The 18,081-nt window shown below is 38.4% G+C and overlaps 1 protein-coding gene across 2 annotated transcripts in view; it reads left to right on the forward strand.

The window, feature by feature from the left end:
• Positions 1-10,176, forward strand: part of REV3 (recovery protein 3) — a 178,827-nt gene extending 168,651 nt beyond the window's left edge. For both annotated transcript variants that reach the window (XM_087689131.1, XM_087689132.1), the window contains 3 exons: positions 7,552-8,244; positions 8,771-8,961; positions 9,586-10,176. In XM_087689131.1, coding sequence (XP_087545257.1) covers positions 7,552-8,244; positions 8,771-8,929 — 852 coding nt within the window. In that variant the 3' untranslated portion in view covers positions 8,930-8,961; positions 9,586-10,176. The remainder of the gene's footprint in view (positions 1-7,551; positions 8,245-8,770; positions 8,962-9,585) is intronic.
• The last annotated feature ends 7,905 nt before the right edge of the window (positions 10,177-18,081 follow it).

The following is an 18,081-nucleotide window of genomic DNA, read 5'->3' on the forward strand; positions in this document are numbered from 1 at the left end:
ACGTGGGTTAGAGTGGAGATCTCTTGAGATTGGATGCTATACATTACCCCTTGCTACTTTCCCCCAAGGGGATTGAGATATGCCACTAGTGAGCCCCAATAGCAAGAGGAGGGAGATGGAGAGTCCCCCTTCATAGACATTTCATATGAGATCGTACACTACTCTAGGCTAGGTGAGATTCTTTGGTGGGGGATTTTAACACTAGGACACAAAGCAAGTAGTTGACACATACAACTTTGAGGATCCAAGGCGACTACAAGTGATGGATGCAGAGAAAGCTGGCACAGGTAGAGCATCAGCTGATATTGGTGATAGTACTTATTATGGTTAGTATCTACTAGAGGTAGGGGTTATCTGTAAGGGGGTGAAGAAGTGGCCTAGATCCAGGGTGATTACCTACTTCTAGCCCTCTGTCTCCAGCATGATGGACTATGTGCTAGGCTCCATTGAGACAATGGAGCTAGTCTAATCCTTCACCATCCCCTGTTGGCCAATAAAAGCAAATCACACTTACCTATACCTTACTATATCCTCCTACCTACTCCCATGGACTAGTCATTGCTTATATTTAGCCCACTACCTTCTATTTCACACATGAGCTAGTTGATATATATAGCCACCACGTATATACCAGGCTTACATAGCTCGAGTATACTGTCCCCTAAGGATACTCACCTCCGTTCTGCACTCCACCTCCCTTTAGACCTTCTTACACTCCACACACACTAGCAAATGTACACAACATGGGACCATGCTGCAAAATGAAATGTATGATGATGAGTGCAAGGAGTTGTATAAACATCTTCAGATCTAAAGAGGACTAGGATCTATCATAAAGCGGAAAGCCCATTGGGAGATGAGGATTTTGACTCTCCATAAACGGTGAGCATACAAGGAGGCATAGTATTGGGACCTATACTGCTTATCCATGAGTAGAGATGTGGCCACATCCTAGCATTGACTACAGGAGCCATGCAGTCCCACACCCATTAGTGACCTGGATATATGGCACTCATATGCAAAGAGGTTGTGTGATGTACCACAATTCTCACCCGTCAAAACCCCACCCTACCATATCTACCTTCTTCACACGGGATATGGTCAAGAGAGCGATAGAGCATCTGCAACATATCGATGAACTAGATAGGTATAGAGGGTGAGTGTTTCATCTATGCTATAGACACCATGGCTTATCCTTGCTTTTATGTTTAATAGGGCCCTTGTGGAAAGCTTCCAAGTTGAGTGGACCATGCATACCATCATGCCTATCCACAATTATGGAGATCCCCTAGATCCGAGTAAGTACAAGACCATGCTTGTAGACCATACATTGACCAAAATATATGGATTGGTACTGGAGGTGGAGCTCAGTGCATATGCAAAGAGAGGGTGTTTTAGAGCGATAGGAGACACTGGATCCAAACGAGGATTTTTTTCACTTGATCATATTTTCACCTTGAGGGCCATGGTTGATCAAATGAAGATGAAGAATAAGAAACTCTACTACCATGTGGATTTCCGCAAAGCCTTTGACATAGCTCCACGAGATGGACTAGTACAAAGACTTTAGACATTGGAGATCCAATTGGACATGATTTGGGATATTTATGCACTATATAAGAGGGTAACTAGTTTGAGTGAGATTCCCAAAGGACTCTCAAACATGGTCTGTAGTACCATAGGAGTGAATCAAGGATATCCTCTCTCTCTAGAGTCCCGCATTCTTTGAAGTTTGATTTTATATTGATAAGATAGAGCATCACATCACACGAGAAGGGGCGGAGTGGACATAGCAGGTATATTGGTGAAACCACTCTACCTTCTCAAATAGGGTGGTAAATAATCTAATTAAGCACTTAATTACATAAATTAACAAATTCCCAAAACTAAAATGTACACTTTACCATACAATCTTGGACATTGGACAACCTATTTGACACTTTACCGTACAATCTTGGACATTGGACAATCTATTCACCCCAAGATTGGCACCCCTTATAGTATTTTTTTAACTTTTATTGCAAACAGATAAAGTACAACTAAGATCCTCTGACCGCCTCCACTAATCCAAGTGCCTCTTGGTGTCAAAACTAACCAACAAACCTCCAAACCAATTTTCCCCTTGATTGCTTCAGAATTGGCCTTCACCCTACTTTTGCAAAGACAAATCCAGTCCCAAATCTAATATTAGCTAGTTGGCCTTTTGAATCTCCATGAAATTCCTCAATTTCAGCTCTGCTAAAATTCAAGTCCTAGGCTAAATTAGGGTTTATAGCAGAGATTGACTGAAATCTCTTCCTTCGATAGCTCAAACTGCTGGAAAATACTGAGATAACTTGAGACATGGCTAGGGGATGAGAGAGAATACTATAGAGAGAAATTTAAGAGTTTCATCTCGAGAAATGCTAAAAAGCTATTGTTGCCCTACTCAGAACAGCCATGGAAGCTGTCACCTATAGCTTAGGACCACCAGAAATATTTTTGCTCCCTCCTATATGCTATCATCTATACCAAAAGGACCTTAGGTTGCTGTCACCTGCTCCTTGGGGAATTCAAATTATTGTCACATATTGAAGAAGTGGTCCATGATGGTTGCAAATCACATTAGCAGCCTCTCCTTGCTCTCTAGGAGTCTCCTTCTCTTTCATAATGGCTATAACAGATTTATGTCAGTCCCTAAAAACGTTTTTTCCACTTGCACAGCAAGTTTTACCAAGTCGTAATCTTCTAATCTCGTTTTTTAAAGCATTATCCAACTTATTAAATTAATTTTTTAGAATATTAATTTTAAAATTTTAATAAAAATTTATTCTAGTTCTCAAAAAATTATGCTTGTCAATAATTAAATTGACTAGGCCAATTTATCTTCCATGCTATTAAATTAATTTTTAGAATAACAATTTAATAATTATTTTAGTACTCAAAAATTTAATTTCACCAACCAATAATTAAATTGGCCAAGCCAATTTGTCTTCCATGTATCCTTGAGCACTTACTAGCCCTTAGATTGACATTAATTAATTAATTAATACCTAGTCTCTAATATCCTTAAGCATTGACATTAGCGGTCAATAAATTAGTCTAGATCAAATTCTGACACCAAGTATCACTTAGTACCTATCATGCATAAGTTATTACAACTTTTGCCTTTGGTACCAATTGATAGCTCGGGGTCCTGGATTCCACATTCTAAAATAATTGACTTGCAACTCACATGTGTAAGTCACATTAGCACATTTGATTAACTTTTAATCAAATGCTAAGCAAAGCAAAAAAAATTCATGTCCTTACGACAAACCAGCCCCTTGAAATCTCTACAATCATCCTTGATTACATTGAATTGTGCCAAAGGAAAAGGATACTGCACTGGAATTTCCATAAGGCATCACAATCACAACATTGGCCACTTTTGTCCAACCATGCCATATGCCCCAGACTTGCTGAAAATTTTAAGCATTTACTAACATGCTGTTGTCCATGGAACCAACTATAAACCTTTGAAAACTGAGTATAAACTAATCTTAAATTGATCACTTTTTTATGTGAGAACTGATCACGAATTAATTGCAAAAATTGATCGGTAACTATTGCAAAACTAATCTCAAAAGTGGCCATAAACAATTCTCAAACTGATCAAAAAGTGAGCTGAAACTTATCAGAATTTTTGTCTCTAAATTGAGGCAAAAACTAATGCCAAACTGATCATAAAATGATACAAAAATATAGTTTCAGTGCCCAGGTGAAACTCATACTCTTCTGCATACATCTCACAGTGACTAGTCCCCTTTGTAGGAGTGACCTCATGGTAGACATATTATCAATACAATACCTTGGATGCATGTTAAATATATCCGAGATCTACTACATATGAGAGCTATCCACAATTGATGGTGTGGAAGTGCTACCTTCCCCTTGAGCATCAAGCAATACTCTGGATCCCTACTCTGTTGAACCTAATTGGGCCCAAACTGACACAGGATGACGAGACACGCCAAGTGGCAGTGGACGCAATGGGCTAAGGTGGCAGCACAGGCCCAACAGCATGTTGTAGTCTTCTTTTTCCCTTCTTCAGTTTCACCAACAATTAGAGTCTTGGCAACTTCGAATGGATCTCATGCTCCAATATCACATGCTCCAGTATCAAATTGGCAATCTATGTTGGGTGAAACTGCATGCTAGAGAGAGAAAGAAAGAAAGACCGATTGTGATGTGCTAAAAGATGGTTAGTGCTATACTATGAAAACTATCAAAAGAAGCTAAGGCAATGTACAAGACAAAAAAGTGCCCATGTAGGGATACCATAGGAGAATCAAGCAATGCATGTCTAGCTACGTGGCTGAATGAGATATAGATATAGATATTTGGTTCCACCTAGTCAGGATCGGGTGGGTATAGTATGTCACATATCCTTGATAAAATAGTACAGGGGTGACATCTGGATTGATCCCTTAGCTCTATCATGTGTTGCTCATGTTGTAGGCAAATCTCCCTCATCTCTCTCCAGTGTAGTCTTTGTGTGTGGTACCCCTTTATCCATGGTTGGCATGTTCCTCTAATGTCCTTAGCTCTTTGGACTGTCACCCCTCACCGTGTGGTTGCTGTGTGTGGAGTCACTATCCGGAAGAAGTTGGTAAGTTGTGACTGATGTCCCCCTCTCCGTGTGGTGCTTGCCTATAATGATGATGTGCCGAGCCTTTGAATCTCAACTAAGAACTGGCCCAAGCGGTTCTAGTTTGGGGACTCTATGGCTAGTTTGAGGGATGTGTCTCCTTCAAATAGTATGGAGTATCTAGCTCAGACTATGCTACATACTCTTTTATCTGCAGATATAATGTTTCTCTCTCCACCTCCTCCTAGCATAGTCTACAAATCCTCTCAACTCTAGGGAATCCCCCTCAAAAGGGGGTGCTCTATTCATTTCATTGAGTAAACAAACACATAGTGATGTGGCATTGGGGCTTTGCCCTTTAGCCTATTCTTGGGAAAAACACACACACACACTCTCTCTCTCTTTTTTTTTTTTTGTAAAAAACACACACTCTCTCTCTCTCTCTCTCTCTCTCTCTCTCTTTGTATACTAGGTAATTGTATTAATTATGAAAAAAGTACAAGATTACATGTTACATGATACAAGATGGCTCTAGGCCATCATGCATAAACTCACTTTATAGAAGATCAAATAACTAAAAGAATACAAAAGTCATAGCAAAGAAGTAGCAAAGATTGTCGTATGCCAAGGAGTTGAATCCTCTCCAGGGAGAAGATCAGCATGTTACACAAGATCTAAGTGCTAGTGTAGAGGATCCTTTAGTTTGGCTATGTATCCCTGGATGCCCATGGTAGAGTCAAAGACAAACATATTCCAGATGATCCAATTATGCCAACAGCCCCAAAATCTGAAAAAATGGAACAAGACTATATATGGCTGCACCGGGGCAGGATATTTGGCCTTGGCAGAAACCTAATCCTTTAGTAACCAGCCAATGCTTGTCCTTAATCAAGAGATGATACACTTGGTTAGCTAAAGCATTTTGAAGACACAAGATCCCAATCTTGCCAAGGGCAATCCGAGTCAAGTGCAAGGAAAGGCTGCATAGGCTGCATCAACCTTTCAATCCGGCCACATAAGTCACAGTATCCATGAGAAATCTGGAAAAGTCACCTCATCATATGGGAAGACATCAGTCCCCCCACGCCTCATCAAAGTGGCATCTATAACCAAAGACAAACCTAGACGTGCCATACAATTGAACTTGGGCATGTCCTTTTGTTTCCCGTCCCAAGAGAGCAGAGCTGGCAACAATTCCAATTGAAAGGAATTTGCCTCCAAATGATTCTCTGCAGGATGTCAGCAGGCCTTGTGAAGAATGAGCCTCCAAGAAGAAACCAAATGATTTACCAAAATGGAGGAGGGTGTGGAAAAGTAAGTATCCGAATTAAGAACGTGCCACCATGATGCATGTATGCTGGTGTTCTCTCTCTCTCTCTTGGATATGTTGAAATTGTTTGAAGTGTGATCAAATTTGTTGTTTGATAGCAAATGGGCCCTAGTGTTGTGAGTCCTCTCCCGTCTCCTCTTCCTTTTTGCCCTTCCCATTTGCCTCACCCCAAATATCCCCACCTAACACTCCAACATCTCTTTGTGTATCCCTTCATTACCACAATTGAAATCCTTCATGGCTCTTCCAAGCCAAGCTCTTGTGTGCCCACAATCCTCATTCACTCATGTGTCCCCTACAAATGTACGACAATTGCAAAGAGATATATTATGAAGAGGGAGCTGCATTGAATTAGAATCATTAGCACTCTAATTTTAGAACTTCTTGGTGGCACTACCGCATGTGCCATGTGGTGATCGAAAGAGAGAGAGTAGAGACTCTGATGGATACACTTGATTCATGTAAGTCAACATGGGATGATGGTAATTGAAAGGACACAAACACACTTGGGCATGTGCATTGTACATATTTATAATGGCCCAATTGCATGGCTTAATTCCCTAGATCTTTGAAAGCAAGGTGTTTTTGAACTAAGTTTCTTTGTAGGTTATAAACTTTAGAAGCCCTTGAAACTCACTTGGAAAAAGGGTGAATAAAGATTAGAAACCCTAGATTGGATCTTACTTTTTGCTGAATGCTGAATCTAGAAATTGATTGCATGGGTAAACAGCTGTCCAAATAAGAAGGGTATTGCTGTCATGTGATGAGTCAGTGTCTGTTTGGATCCGCATGCCTGTTGGTTGCCAGTTGTAACTCTCCTACATTTATAATGAATTCATGCAATGTATCAGATGTACCAATTGTGACAGCTTAATAAATTGTTCCTCCTTTCCCCTCTAAATTGTCTCTGAGTGATCATGCCTTTCTAATCTGTGCTTTCCAATTCTTTCAGCAACTATGGATCATGCAAAGTATGTATAGTCATGCCACACTCTGTGATAGGTTGTGTGGTATTTTGAAATGTTTATATCCGATTACAATTTTTAGACTGAACTCATTGGGAGTTCCTGGAGGGCACAGCACTGCAGATGGGCTCTACAAAGCAGTGGGTTGCAGGACTTGCAGCCTTGTATTCTTCAGCACACAGCATAATTGTTGTTGAGAGAGAGAAGTTTAGCATGCAGAAATTGGTGATGGTGATGACTATGAGCTCCTTTTGATAGATAGGCTGTTGAGTATCAACAGGATGAGACTTTCCACTCAAGATGGTGATGAGCTCATGGATGTGGAGTTTGCAGATGACACAGTTATCTATTTGCACGATAGTGGTGGATGCAGCTGGTGCCTTGCAATTTTGAATGTCTAATATAATTCATTAATCTGTATTCTTAATTGTTTGATGACCAGCTTTCAATTTCAGTTGAACTTGTAGATTCCTCCTTGTTCTCTTTTTGAGCTAAAAACTATCATTCAAGTTTCAGCTGAGATTTCAACATCGGAATTGAAACATAGCAAGGTCTAGCTTCAAGCTGTCACATGTCTATCTTCTGAATTTTGCCAATGCATAGTGTAGCGGCCAAAACACCTGATTCCTTTTTTTTTTTTTTGGTAGGTCAAATCCTATATCCAAAGACAATGGGCAAAAGTCTTGAATGGTCGCTTCTCTGTGAAAGATTTTGTTTTTGCTAAGGAAGTACGTCTGGGAACCTACAGTGCAAGGGCCTCAGTTTTACCTCCAGCAGCAATAGTAGCAACCAAGGCAATGTCAAGTGATCCTCGAGCAGAACCGCGCTATGGAGAGAGAATACCCTATGTTGTAGTTCATGGAGAGCCTGGTGCACGCCTTGTAGATATGGTTGTCCATCCTCATGTTCTTTTGGACCCGAAGTCTTCATTTCGGCTACATGATACTTATTATATAACAAAACAAATTATTCCAGCATTGCAGAGAGTTTTTGGTCTTATTGGGGTTGATGTGAGTAGTTGGTATAATGGCATGCCCCGTCCATTTAGACCATCAATGACCAAAAGGCCACTTCCTACTTCCCCATTTTCAAAAATAAGGAAAGTTCAAAAATATGCAGAAATTCAGAAACCTAGCAATGAGGTTGAAACACTGACCAAGTCCAATAACAAGCGCACCATTGATCATTATTATCTCTCACAGCATTGCATGGTGTGTGGTGATCTTGTTAATGCTTCTACGTCAGTTTGTGGAAGTTGCTCAGTGGATGAAAGGGTGGTTGTTGCAAGTCTTCTGGGAAGATCATCTCACTTGGAGCGTGGATTTAAGCATCTTAAAGAAGTGAGTGTTAGCCTTTTCTTCGGTTACACATTCCAACTGTTGATGATCTGTTTGTTGTTAACTGTTGTGCTGGCTTTGGGTACTGTATTTATGTCAACAGCACTGAGTTGAGACTCCACGGTTCAAGACTTACCAGAGCAATGTATTTTCATTTTGCAATTAGATGACTTCTTCCTGGATGTTTTTTCTGTTCCTGATTGTAAAATGATAGAAAATTATCTTAACTGTGTGCAATGCTGTAAATATTCAGCATTATGTTATTTCCATTTTGGCTGCTTGGCGAATATCTATCTTTGCTAAGAGGGCACTGATAGTGCACTGAGAATTTTTATGACTCACATTAGCTGTGCATGTAAGTGTGAAGGTAATTACCAATGATTCACCTTCTCATCGTAAGGCTTTCATGAATTTGTCTACTCCTTTGGGTTATAGATCGTAAAGTTTGATGCTGCAGTTATGACATGGTCCAAAAAGACCTCTGTTAATGAATTGACTAATTGAATACCCTTATTTGTATTTGTTATAGATATGCAGACATTGTGGAGGGGGTGATGAGTGGGACATTGAAGAAGGAATCGGCTGCAGTTCACTAGCTTGTTCTGTTTTCTTTGAGCGTGTGAAAGTTCAGAAGGAATACATGGCAGCTGATATGGCCATGAATCAGCGTGGCTTAACCTTGACATAGTTTTTCCACTTCAAGCTTCCACCATTGCCTAGGTAGAGTTTGCTTAGTGACACCTGAATATCTCCCTTTCAATTAGACTTCTTTGTTTTCAACACACGATTTTTAATAGATTACAAGTGTGAATACCATGACATGCATAATTTGATGCTGTTGCCTCCATAAAACCCTTAAATATTAAGATGATGGTGCACCAAGGTTGTACCCTTGGTTCATACTTGAACGGAGAAGTGGCATTTCAACTTTATTCTGCACTAGACATTCTCCATAGAGAGTGGCCAACCTGGGAGATGTCTATCCACGTTGTTTTCTTACCCTCAACATGTTTATGACACTCCTACAAACAACCATAAGATTCATGTCCATGACCTTTGAAGGTGTACTTAGCCATTGATTGCATGCCGTGAATGCTTCATACAGCTTTTTCAAGATGTTTATGGGTCTCTGTGAATTTACTGAGACTCCCATACTTTTTTACTCCATTGATACACACATGCTTGCCATTCACACACCATCCACTTTCTCATATTACTTAATGCAGCAATTTTTTTGTTAAAATTGCCTGGATTTGCTACTTCCATTTACGATTTTGTTGATAACGAGATTGTCTTTTCCTCCAGGCTCTCAGTGATTGAATTTTGAATCTTATTGTGTCACAGAGGTGCCAACATTATGGAGGAATCAGCTGTTGCTCTGTACTCTTTTAAGGACTATAAGCAGCTTTTATGGCTTCGAATCAGCATCTTATGCCTTTGATTTCCTCCATCAGCAGGGCATTGTTCCCTCATTGTATGCTTAATGTCTGCCTTTCAACTATGCTCCTTTAACCATATTACAGGCTTAAGTTAAAAGTGCCAAGACATGTACAATCTGATGTGCATATCCTCTCATCAGCATGCAAATTGCTTTGAAGATGGTTCTGTCTTAAAGAAAACTTCTGCGGGCCTTCATGTAGTGATTTGTTGTTTTTGGTCTCCTGACATGGAAAGGGGGAATGGGGCCGGGGTCCCTTTTGAACAAATACTTGCTGTAGAAAAATCATGTACAGCCTCGTTGTAATTTATCCAAAGATACTAGCCATACGAAAATCATGTACGGCCTCGTTGTAATTTATCAATCTTACAGCTTGCTCTATGGTCATGAGCATGTAAACTCCATCAGAATGATTCGTCTATCAAATCTTTCTGGAAAGATTGTTTCTTATGCAGCCTGTGACAAAGGCACAAGTGATATATTTCCAAGTTGGTATCTGTCTATGTGCAAGTCTTGCAGTTTCTGATTTCATGTGGGCTTCATGGTATCTGTCTACAGTTTAGGGGTCTCACAAACGCCTGAGATCTTCACTCACATTGGTAGCTAATAAACTCACAGGAGGCTGGCGGATTAGCAAGAGGTTCCAGAAGGCTGCATGCTGTGCTTCGTTTCTTTCAAGCCAGTGTTCCTCAGCTGTTGGACAATGAACTCGTACCACATGCAATGTATAATACTATCATAGTGAAGTAAGTCAGATTGTTGAATTTTGATGGAAAGTATTCGTAGGGTAATGTACAAAATGATCCAATTATGCAATAGGTCAGAACTACATACAGTATGTGGGTGGCACACATAATGTATGGTGGATAATCTCCCTCGAAAACGTATGGGGAGGTGCCTTTCTAGGTTCATGACAATCCTTGTTTAAGGGCTTTTGCACAATCTACCAATGCGGCAACCTCTGAAGTAGGAGTGAACGATGCAGCTCATGTGATTGCATCGCCATAGATAGTCTTCAATGTCCTTTATTATTCCATCAGTTTCTACAGCAACAAGAATATGTGTGTACTGCTTATGGCCAGAAAATCGTTGGGAATTTGGAAGTGATTGTATATGCTAGCCATTGGCTTACAATCAAAGTAGGGAATGTTTGATAATCAATGAGTAAATGATAGAGCAAGTTCTCTTCTGAGTCAATAGTGTTTGCACACCTCTTTATCATTTCTTTTTGCCTTCCAACAAGAATAACTTACACATTAGTAGGTTTATTCTTACACATTAGTAGGCATCATTGTTTTTCTTCAATGGTATGTGAGTATCAATCATATATTGATTGAGTGACAACATTATACACTTCTAAGTGCTCAAACGAAAATGATTCAGCTACATATCAATTAAGAGCATTTCATTTGTCATCATGAATGTTACACAAGGCACACTCCAAAGCCTTTGAAAATATAAACTTCAAAAGGTCTAATAGTACTCTAACATCTTTTGAATCCCTTCATACTTGTAGTTTACTTCACATTTAAGATCTAAGCTTAACTACAAGCTCTAATAAAACAAGGTGATCTAAACCAACTAAGTTGTGCAAGTCGTGCAAAACTAGCATGAATTAAATGTTGAAGGTGATAAAAGCTATCACTTTATGAATGTGTTAAATGGAACACTAATCATGTGTATACATTTTTGTCTACATCTGCATAGTAGTAGATTTACTATAGAAGAACTTTGGGTAAGGCACATGTCAAGAAAGAAGAACTTGAAAGAAAAAATCAAAGAATTTGAATTGAGCACAATCCAAGAAGACTAGTGGAAAAGAAATGTCAGATTTATAGCCCTCTCTCTCTCTCTCTCTCTCTCTCTCTCTGATAGAGGACATACCTCCAATGGAAACTCAAATGTGATAGTGGGGTCCAAAAAGATTTCAATTAGATAGAAATCACAATACCTTTGGCTACTTGATATGCTCTCTCTCTCTCTCTCTCTCTCTCTCTCTCTCTCTCTCTCTCTCTCTCTCTCTCTCTCTCTCTCTCTCTCTCTGATAGAGGACATACCTCCAATGGAAACTCAAATGTGATAGTGGGGTCCAAAAAGATTTCAATTAGATAGAAATCACAATACCTTTGGCTACTTGATATGCTCCATCTAGGCACACATGCTAGTAGGGCCAATGTGAGGTTTGCTTCTCAATGGCCAATGAGATAAGGCTAGCAAGTTTCGCTTGGTCCTCAATTTAATATGTTTGATTGGCAAGCTTTGTCTCTAAGCCCCTAGCTAATCCCCACATGTTAATTCAAGGCACATCAAGGGTACGGCACTCTAGGCTTACTCAATAGACTTGTCACCTTGGATTCCACCATACTTACCTACTCGTTAGATCGATTGGATCCTCTCAATTGTGGGGTGCACCTAGGGAGTATCAAATGTCCAAATATTAGACTCACCTCACAATTGCATCTTATTTATCATCCATCACTATGCAAAGTTACTTATGCATAACCCCCAAGGAGAGTACCTTTTTCTTGTAGGTGTAGCTCAACTAGCTCCATATGAATTATAATAATCCACACCCTTTTCCCCCATCAACTACTTCACCTACACATTATCTCTCCATTTACACAAGTCTTGTGCATTCTCTATCTTTGATGATTGCTCCAACATGTCATGTTTGATGGAACATTATGCCATGGGGTTGACACTCATCTAGCAAGGGGGGCACCATGTTAACCAAAAATGGCAACTAAGATAAAGCTCATTCAAATCATTATATCTTATTGGATTATTTTTTTTAAACTAAGAGCCTTGTTCACTCCCATACATATTGTATTTATCTCCTAAGTAAATTCATGTATATACATAGTCTTCCAAAAGAATGTTGAACCATGAGCAAGCTGTTAAGTTTTTAAAAGTCAAAGAAAGTGTTGCAAACTACTAATGTATCGTGGTTGACCCATAAAAGCCTAAAGGGTATTGTAACTAGGCAAGATGATTAGGTTAGAGAAAGGAAAAGGGTTGAGACTACTTGCCCACATGAACCCCATGTATTTAAAGTTCAAAATGAATGGATCTCGCATTCTTGTGTGAATAACTTTGTGATCCCTTTCTTCTCTATCTTCTCATCCACCTTTATATATATATATATCTATATATATATATAGAGAGAGAGAGAGAGAGAGAGAGTGTGTGTGTGTGTGTGTGTGTGTGAAAATGAGCAAGTGTAAGAGCTTGATTGAGGCTTTCCCTCCCATTCTCTTGTATCTATTCTACTCCTCTTTGTCGATTCTTGTGTTTGGAAAAACCTTCAAGTCAAAAGAATTCCTTGAGTGGGAGGGGGAGAGAGGTTGAGAGGGAGTGAGAGAGTGTATGAGCTTAGGGGAAGCTTGCCTTCTCTCCCCTTTTGCTATTCTTCTCCTTCATTCTCCTCTTTGCAATAGGTAGTGGCGATGAACAGCAATAGGAAGGTCATTTTTGCTGAGTCTACTACACCCTTGGAGCTTGCTAATGCATTTTTGCATTATTGGGATAGAGTGGAGAGAACATAGTTGGTCTGGACCTAGGGTACAAGCTAGTTATGTCAGAAGTACCTTGAGCCATGAGATTAGAAGCACTTGAAAGAAAAATAATTCTCCCTAATCCCATAATTATCTAGAGCTCCATGAGACCCAACAATTACCTTGCTCGTTCAAGTTGTCCAAATCTACAAATTTAACTAAAAACTTGTTAGTATGAAACAAGAGATGATTATAGTTTTATGTTTTATTTAACATTTAAGTTTTGCAAATAAAGAATTTTGAGAATAAGCACTTGAAATATGGATACGTATAATTTCAAAAATAGTTCAAAGTATGACATGGAGATCACTATCATAAGTGCAATTGTTACCATATCCTTACAATGTACTTGTAAACATGTGGCGATTTGTAATAAATAACATTCTTAGTAAATATGAACTTTTCATATTAGCAATTTGAAATAGAAAAAATAAAATAAAACACGCTTACACCTAAAAACAAGTCATATTTTAGTCTCTTGAAAGTTTCAAAATGTGGAGCTATACATAAGAAGCCTACATGGTTTCCAAAGGGTATCGCATAAGAGTATGCTCTACTTTAGTATTCAAGATCATGATCATGCATATGCTAGTAGGATTTTTGTTCATACTTGTGCTTGCCATCTCAATAAGAATGTTTAGGAACATTCCATGTGCTTGATTTTGAGGGTGGATTGAGACATATTATAACAACCTAGTAATGTCGTAATATAAGTTGCATATTCCTTGGGCCTTGTTAACATAAGCTACATGTTCCTTGGGCCTCATTAAAGGTTGGTAGCTTATCATTATGGCATTCAAGCATCACATGTTTATAGTGTTGAAGTTTAGCTTGGAGGGTGTGATTTCATGCACGGATGAGTAGGATTTTGTTGTAATGTTAGTAATCCTCACATGCATGTCATCTAATCCATGAGAAAAATGCAACATGAATCAATATTGTACAATATTCTTTAAGTATAAATCATTGTAAGGTTGGTAGCTTGTCATTATGGCATTCAAGCATCACATGTTTATAGTGTTGAAGTTTAGCTTGGAGGGTGTGATTTCATGCACGGATGAGTAGGATTTTGTTGTAATGTTAGTAATCTTCACATGCATGTCATCTAATCCATGAGAAAAATACAACATGAATCAATATTGTAAAATATTCTTTAAGTATAAATCATTGTGGATAATATCCTCTTTGTGCAATACCATTACAGCTTCCATAAGGCTATTGATTATATTCAAGATGTGGCATTGCACCAATTCAATCGAGGCTCTAATACTAGGATTGGATATAGGGTTGTAGGAATGCAAGTATGCAACTTTAAGAAGAAGAAACTTGAGAGAGTACAACTCAAAGTGTACTAAGAGTTATCAATGGAGAAGATTTTGCAAGACTAAGTATGCCCTAAAAGTGAATAGGCATATATATAAGGCCAAGGGAGAAAAAACATCCTAAAGAGGGAAAAAAGTCACCCCAATGGTCCTAGCACCCATGTATAGGGAAGTACCATGCCTAGTGGACTAGATCAATCCAGGAGTAAGCACAAAGATTTGCAAAAAGCTTCGCAAAAAGCTTCAAACTTCTCACGAGGAAAGGTCTTTGTGAAAAGATCTGCAATGTTATTCTATGTTGGCACATAGGCCAAGCTAGTCTCTTTTGTAGAGAGTCTCTTCCTAGCATAGTGATAGTGTGCCTCAACAACATGCTTAATATGTGTATGGAATAATTTATTCTATGCAACTATCAATGTGCTCTAACAATTAGTAAAGGTGATGGCGGTAGATAATTGTCCAACCCCCAAATCAGCCATGAGGCATCTAAACCAAACACACTTAATTGTAGCTATGAAAGTTGCCTTGTACTCACCTTCACAACTAGAAATAGCCACAATGGGATACTCTTATTTAACCATGAGATGCATGACTTGCCAAGCATGAAGCAAAAACCACTTGTGGAGTATCATAGCAACCAATCTTGTCAAATTTTGAAAATACATGTAAAGCTGGCAATAATGATCCCCCCCCCCCCCCCCAAGGTAAAACAATCCAAGCTACTGAGTACCACTCAAGTAGTAAAATATCCACTTTACCACATGCTAATGTTTAGCGCATGAGCTATACATAAACCTGCTCATCTATGAAACTACAAACTAATGTCCACCAACCTTGTAATGCATACATAAATCAAGCATCCAATAGCTTGGTAGAGAAAGACATCAACGCAGTCTCTAGTATCATGAAGGCTCAACTTTGAACCTATCTCCATAGGAGTAGCAATAGGTTTGCAATCTTCAAGACTAAATCCTTGCAATAATGTCTCAAAATACTTTATTTGACACAAAGCAGTACCTCCATCACATTGCTTAAATTGAATGCTCAAATAATGATCAATAGGCCCAAATCTGACATGTCAAAAGTTAGAATTCAACTTTGCCTTAAAATCAATCATATATGCCATAGAACTATGTTTGTTTTATGGTAAGACAAGTACAATAATAAATGCATAAAATTGTGCAACAAAGGCAACTATATGTCTCATTAGGACCAGCAAACAACATGTCATCAACATAAACCACAATGATGGAAGGCACATCACCCTTACGTTTGACAAATAATGTGTTCTTAGTGGACTATTTTGAAAACCATACGCAGTCAAGTATGCATGTATTTTCTCATACCAAGCCCAAGTTGTTTGCTTTAGATTATATGAAGCCCTTTTCAATATGCACATTGTGTTTTCTTGGCCTTATACACAAAACCACAAGGATGAAAAATATACACTTCCTCATTTAAATCACCATTCAAAAATGCAATTTTGATGTCCAACTAATGTACATTCTAAGTATTATGAGCTGCTAATGCACAAATGCTACAAATAATTTTCATACAATAAGTGGGAGCAAATGTCTCATAAAAATCAATTCCCTTTTGCTGAGCATAGCCCTTTGCTACAAGTCTAGCTTTTTAGCAATCAACACTTTCATCTGGCTTATGCTTAACTTGTAAATCCACTTGGTGATGATGGCCTTCTTGATGGGGGGCAAGTCTCCACTTTCTCATCAAGAAGTGCATCATTCGCATCTACACCATATACAAGTTGATCTTTGATATCATGAGAAACCTATGTAGGCTAAAAATTTACCTCTTTTGGCATTGCACATGACTACATGCCATTGAAAATAGGTATAATGAAGTGTCATAGACATCCTATGAGCATACATTTGTCTCTTTTATACATCAAAGTAGAGGCTGAACAACAATGTCCACAAAGACAGCATCATGGCTTACTTTATGGATGATATAACTTCTAATATTTGATTTTATTACTGTCTCTAACAAAAATGCATTTTACATTCTTGTCATCCAACTTCTTGTGTTGTCACATTGATACCAAAGCATAAGCCAAGTAACTAAAAACACACAAGTGAGCCATGTATGGCTTTTTGCCATGCCAAGCCTCATATGGAGTGATAGACCTCAAAGCCTTAGTCAAACACCTATTAAGTATATAAGTTGCACATGAAACAGCCTTAAGCCAAAACCATGTGGCAATGCCTGGCCCTTAATCATGCATCATGTCATCTCCATGAGTGATTTGTTTTTCTTCTCAACTACACCTTTTGACATGGTGTATATGACACCATACATTGGTGTTTTAGCCATGCTAACAAACTATTTTGAAGCACAAAAACACTTCAAACTAAGCTTTCAAACCATGTACCCATGCATACCTAGAGTAGTCATCAATGAAAGTCATAAAGTATAGGTAGTCCAAAAGATGCTATTTACATTGGGCCACAAACATCATTATGTGCAAGATGTAGTCTACGAACCATATACCCATGCATACCTAGAGTAGTCATCAATGAAAGTCATAAATCATAGGTACTCCAAAAGATGCTATTTACATTGAACCACAGACAACACCGTGTGCAAGATGTAGTCTACAAACATCATTGTGTGCAAGATGTAGTCTACTACGAACCTCTCACTAAACCATCTTTTGGAATGAAGCACCCTACATTCTTCCCAATATATACAACCTTCACAAATATGCTTTCCAAGAGCCTCTAGAGTAGGTAATGAAGACACCATATCAAATTTTTGCAAGCACTGAGAAGTAGATAATTTTGGATTACCAAAACATGCATACTGCCATTTTGCATTTGAAATTACTTGCAAATCTATAACTACACATGGCATGTCTTACACACATTTAGCATAGTTATTGAGCTTATATAGTCCACAATGTAGTGCACCAAATGCAATAATTGTATCACCACAAGAGAGATCATGAATTTTACATCTGTCATCAATAAACTTCACATTCAAGCCAATCTTGGCAAGTGCAAAAACTAATAGCAAAATCTTCTTGATCTCTAATACATACAAAGCATCTGTAAGTGTGAAAGTGTTGCCATTAACAATAGCCAACATAATTTTCCCGACTCTAATAGGATAAGAGGAGTTATTGGCACATGTCACAATACTAATCTTAGGAGCACACTCAAGAGAAGTGAACAAACTATATGAATAAGTAATATGCTTAGCAACAACATTGTCAAGTATCATACATTTGAATCCATAACAAACATATAAGAATCACATAAAGAAGGTTCATAGTTGTATTGCGCACTAAATGCCCACTTTGTATCCTGCATAACATTTGCAACTTCTAACTTAGAAGGAGAGACATTTGCAACAACCATACTAGCCTCTTTCACATCTTGGACTTTCATTTTAAAAAAGGATTTATAAATTGTTAATATTAGAGCATCTTCTATTGAAAATTTTATTTGATCAAAAAGTATTTTAGTTGAGTTTTTTTTTTCTTCAATAAAAAATGCATTTTGTTTTA

The sequence above is a fragment of the Lygodium microphyllum genome, chromosome 12 (genome assembly GCF_053477565.2).
Source record: "Lygodium microphyllum isolate KBCC chromosome 12, Lygodium_microphyllum_v1.1.10, whole genome shotgun sequence".
NCBI classification, from domain to species: Eukaryota; Viridiplantae; Streptophyta; class Polypodiopsida; order Schizaeales; family Lygodiaceae; genus Lygodium; species Lygodium microphyllum.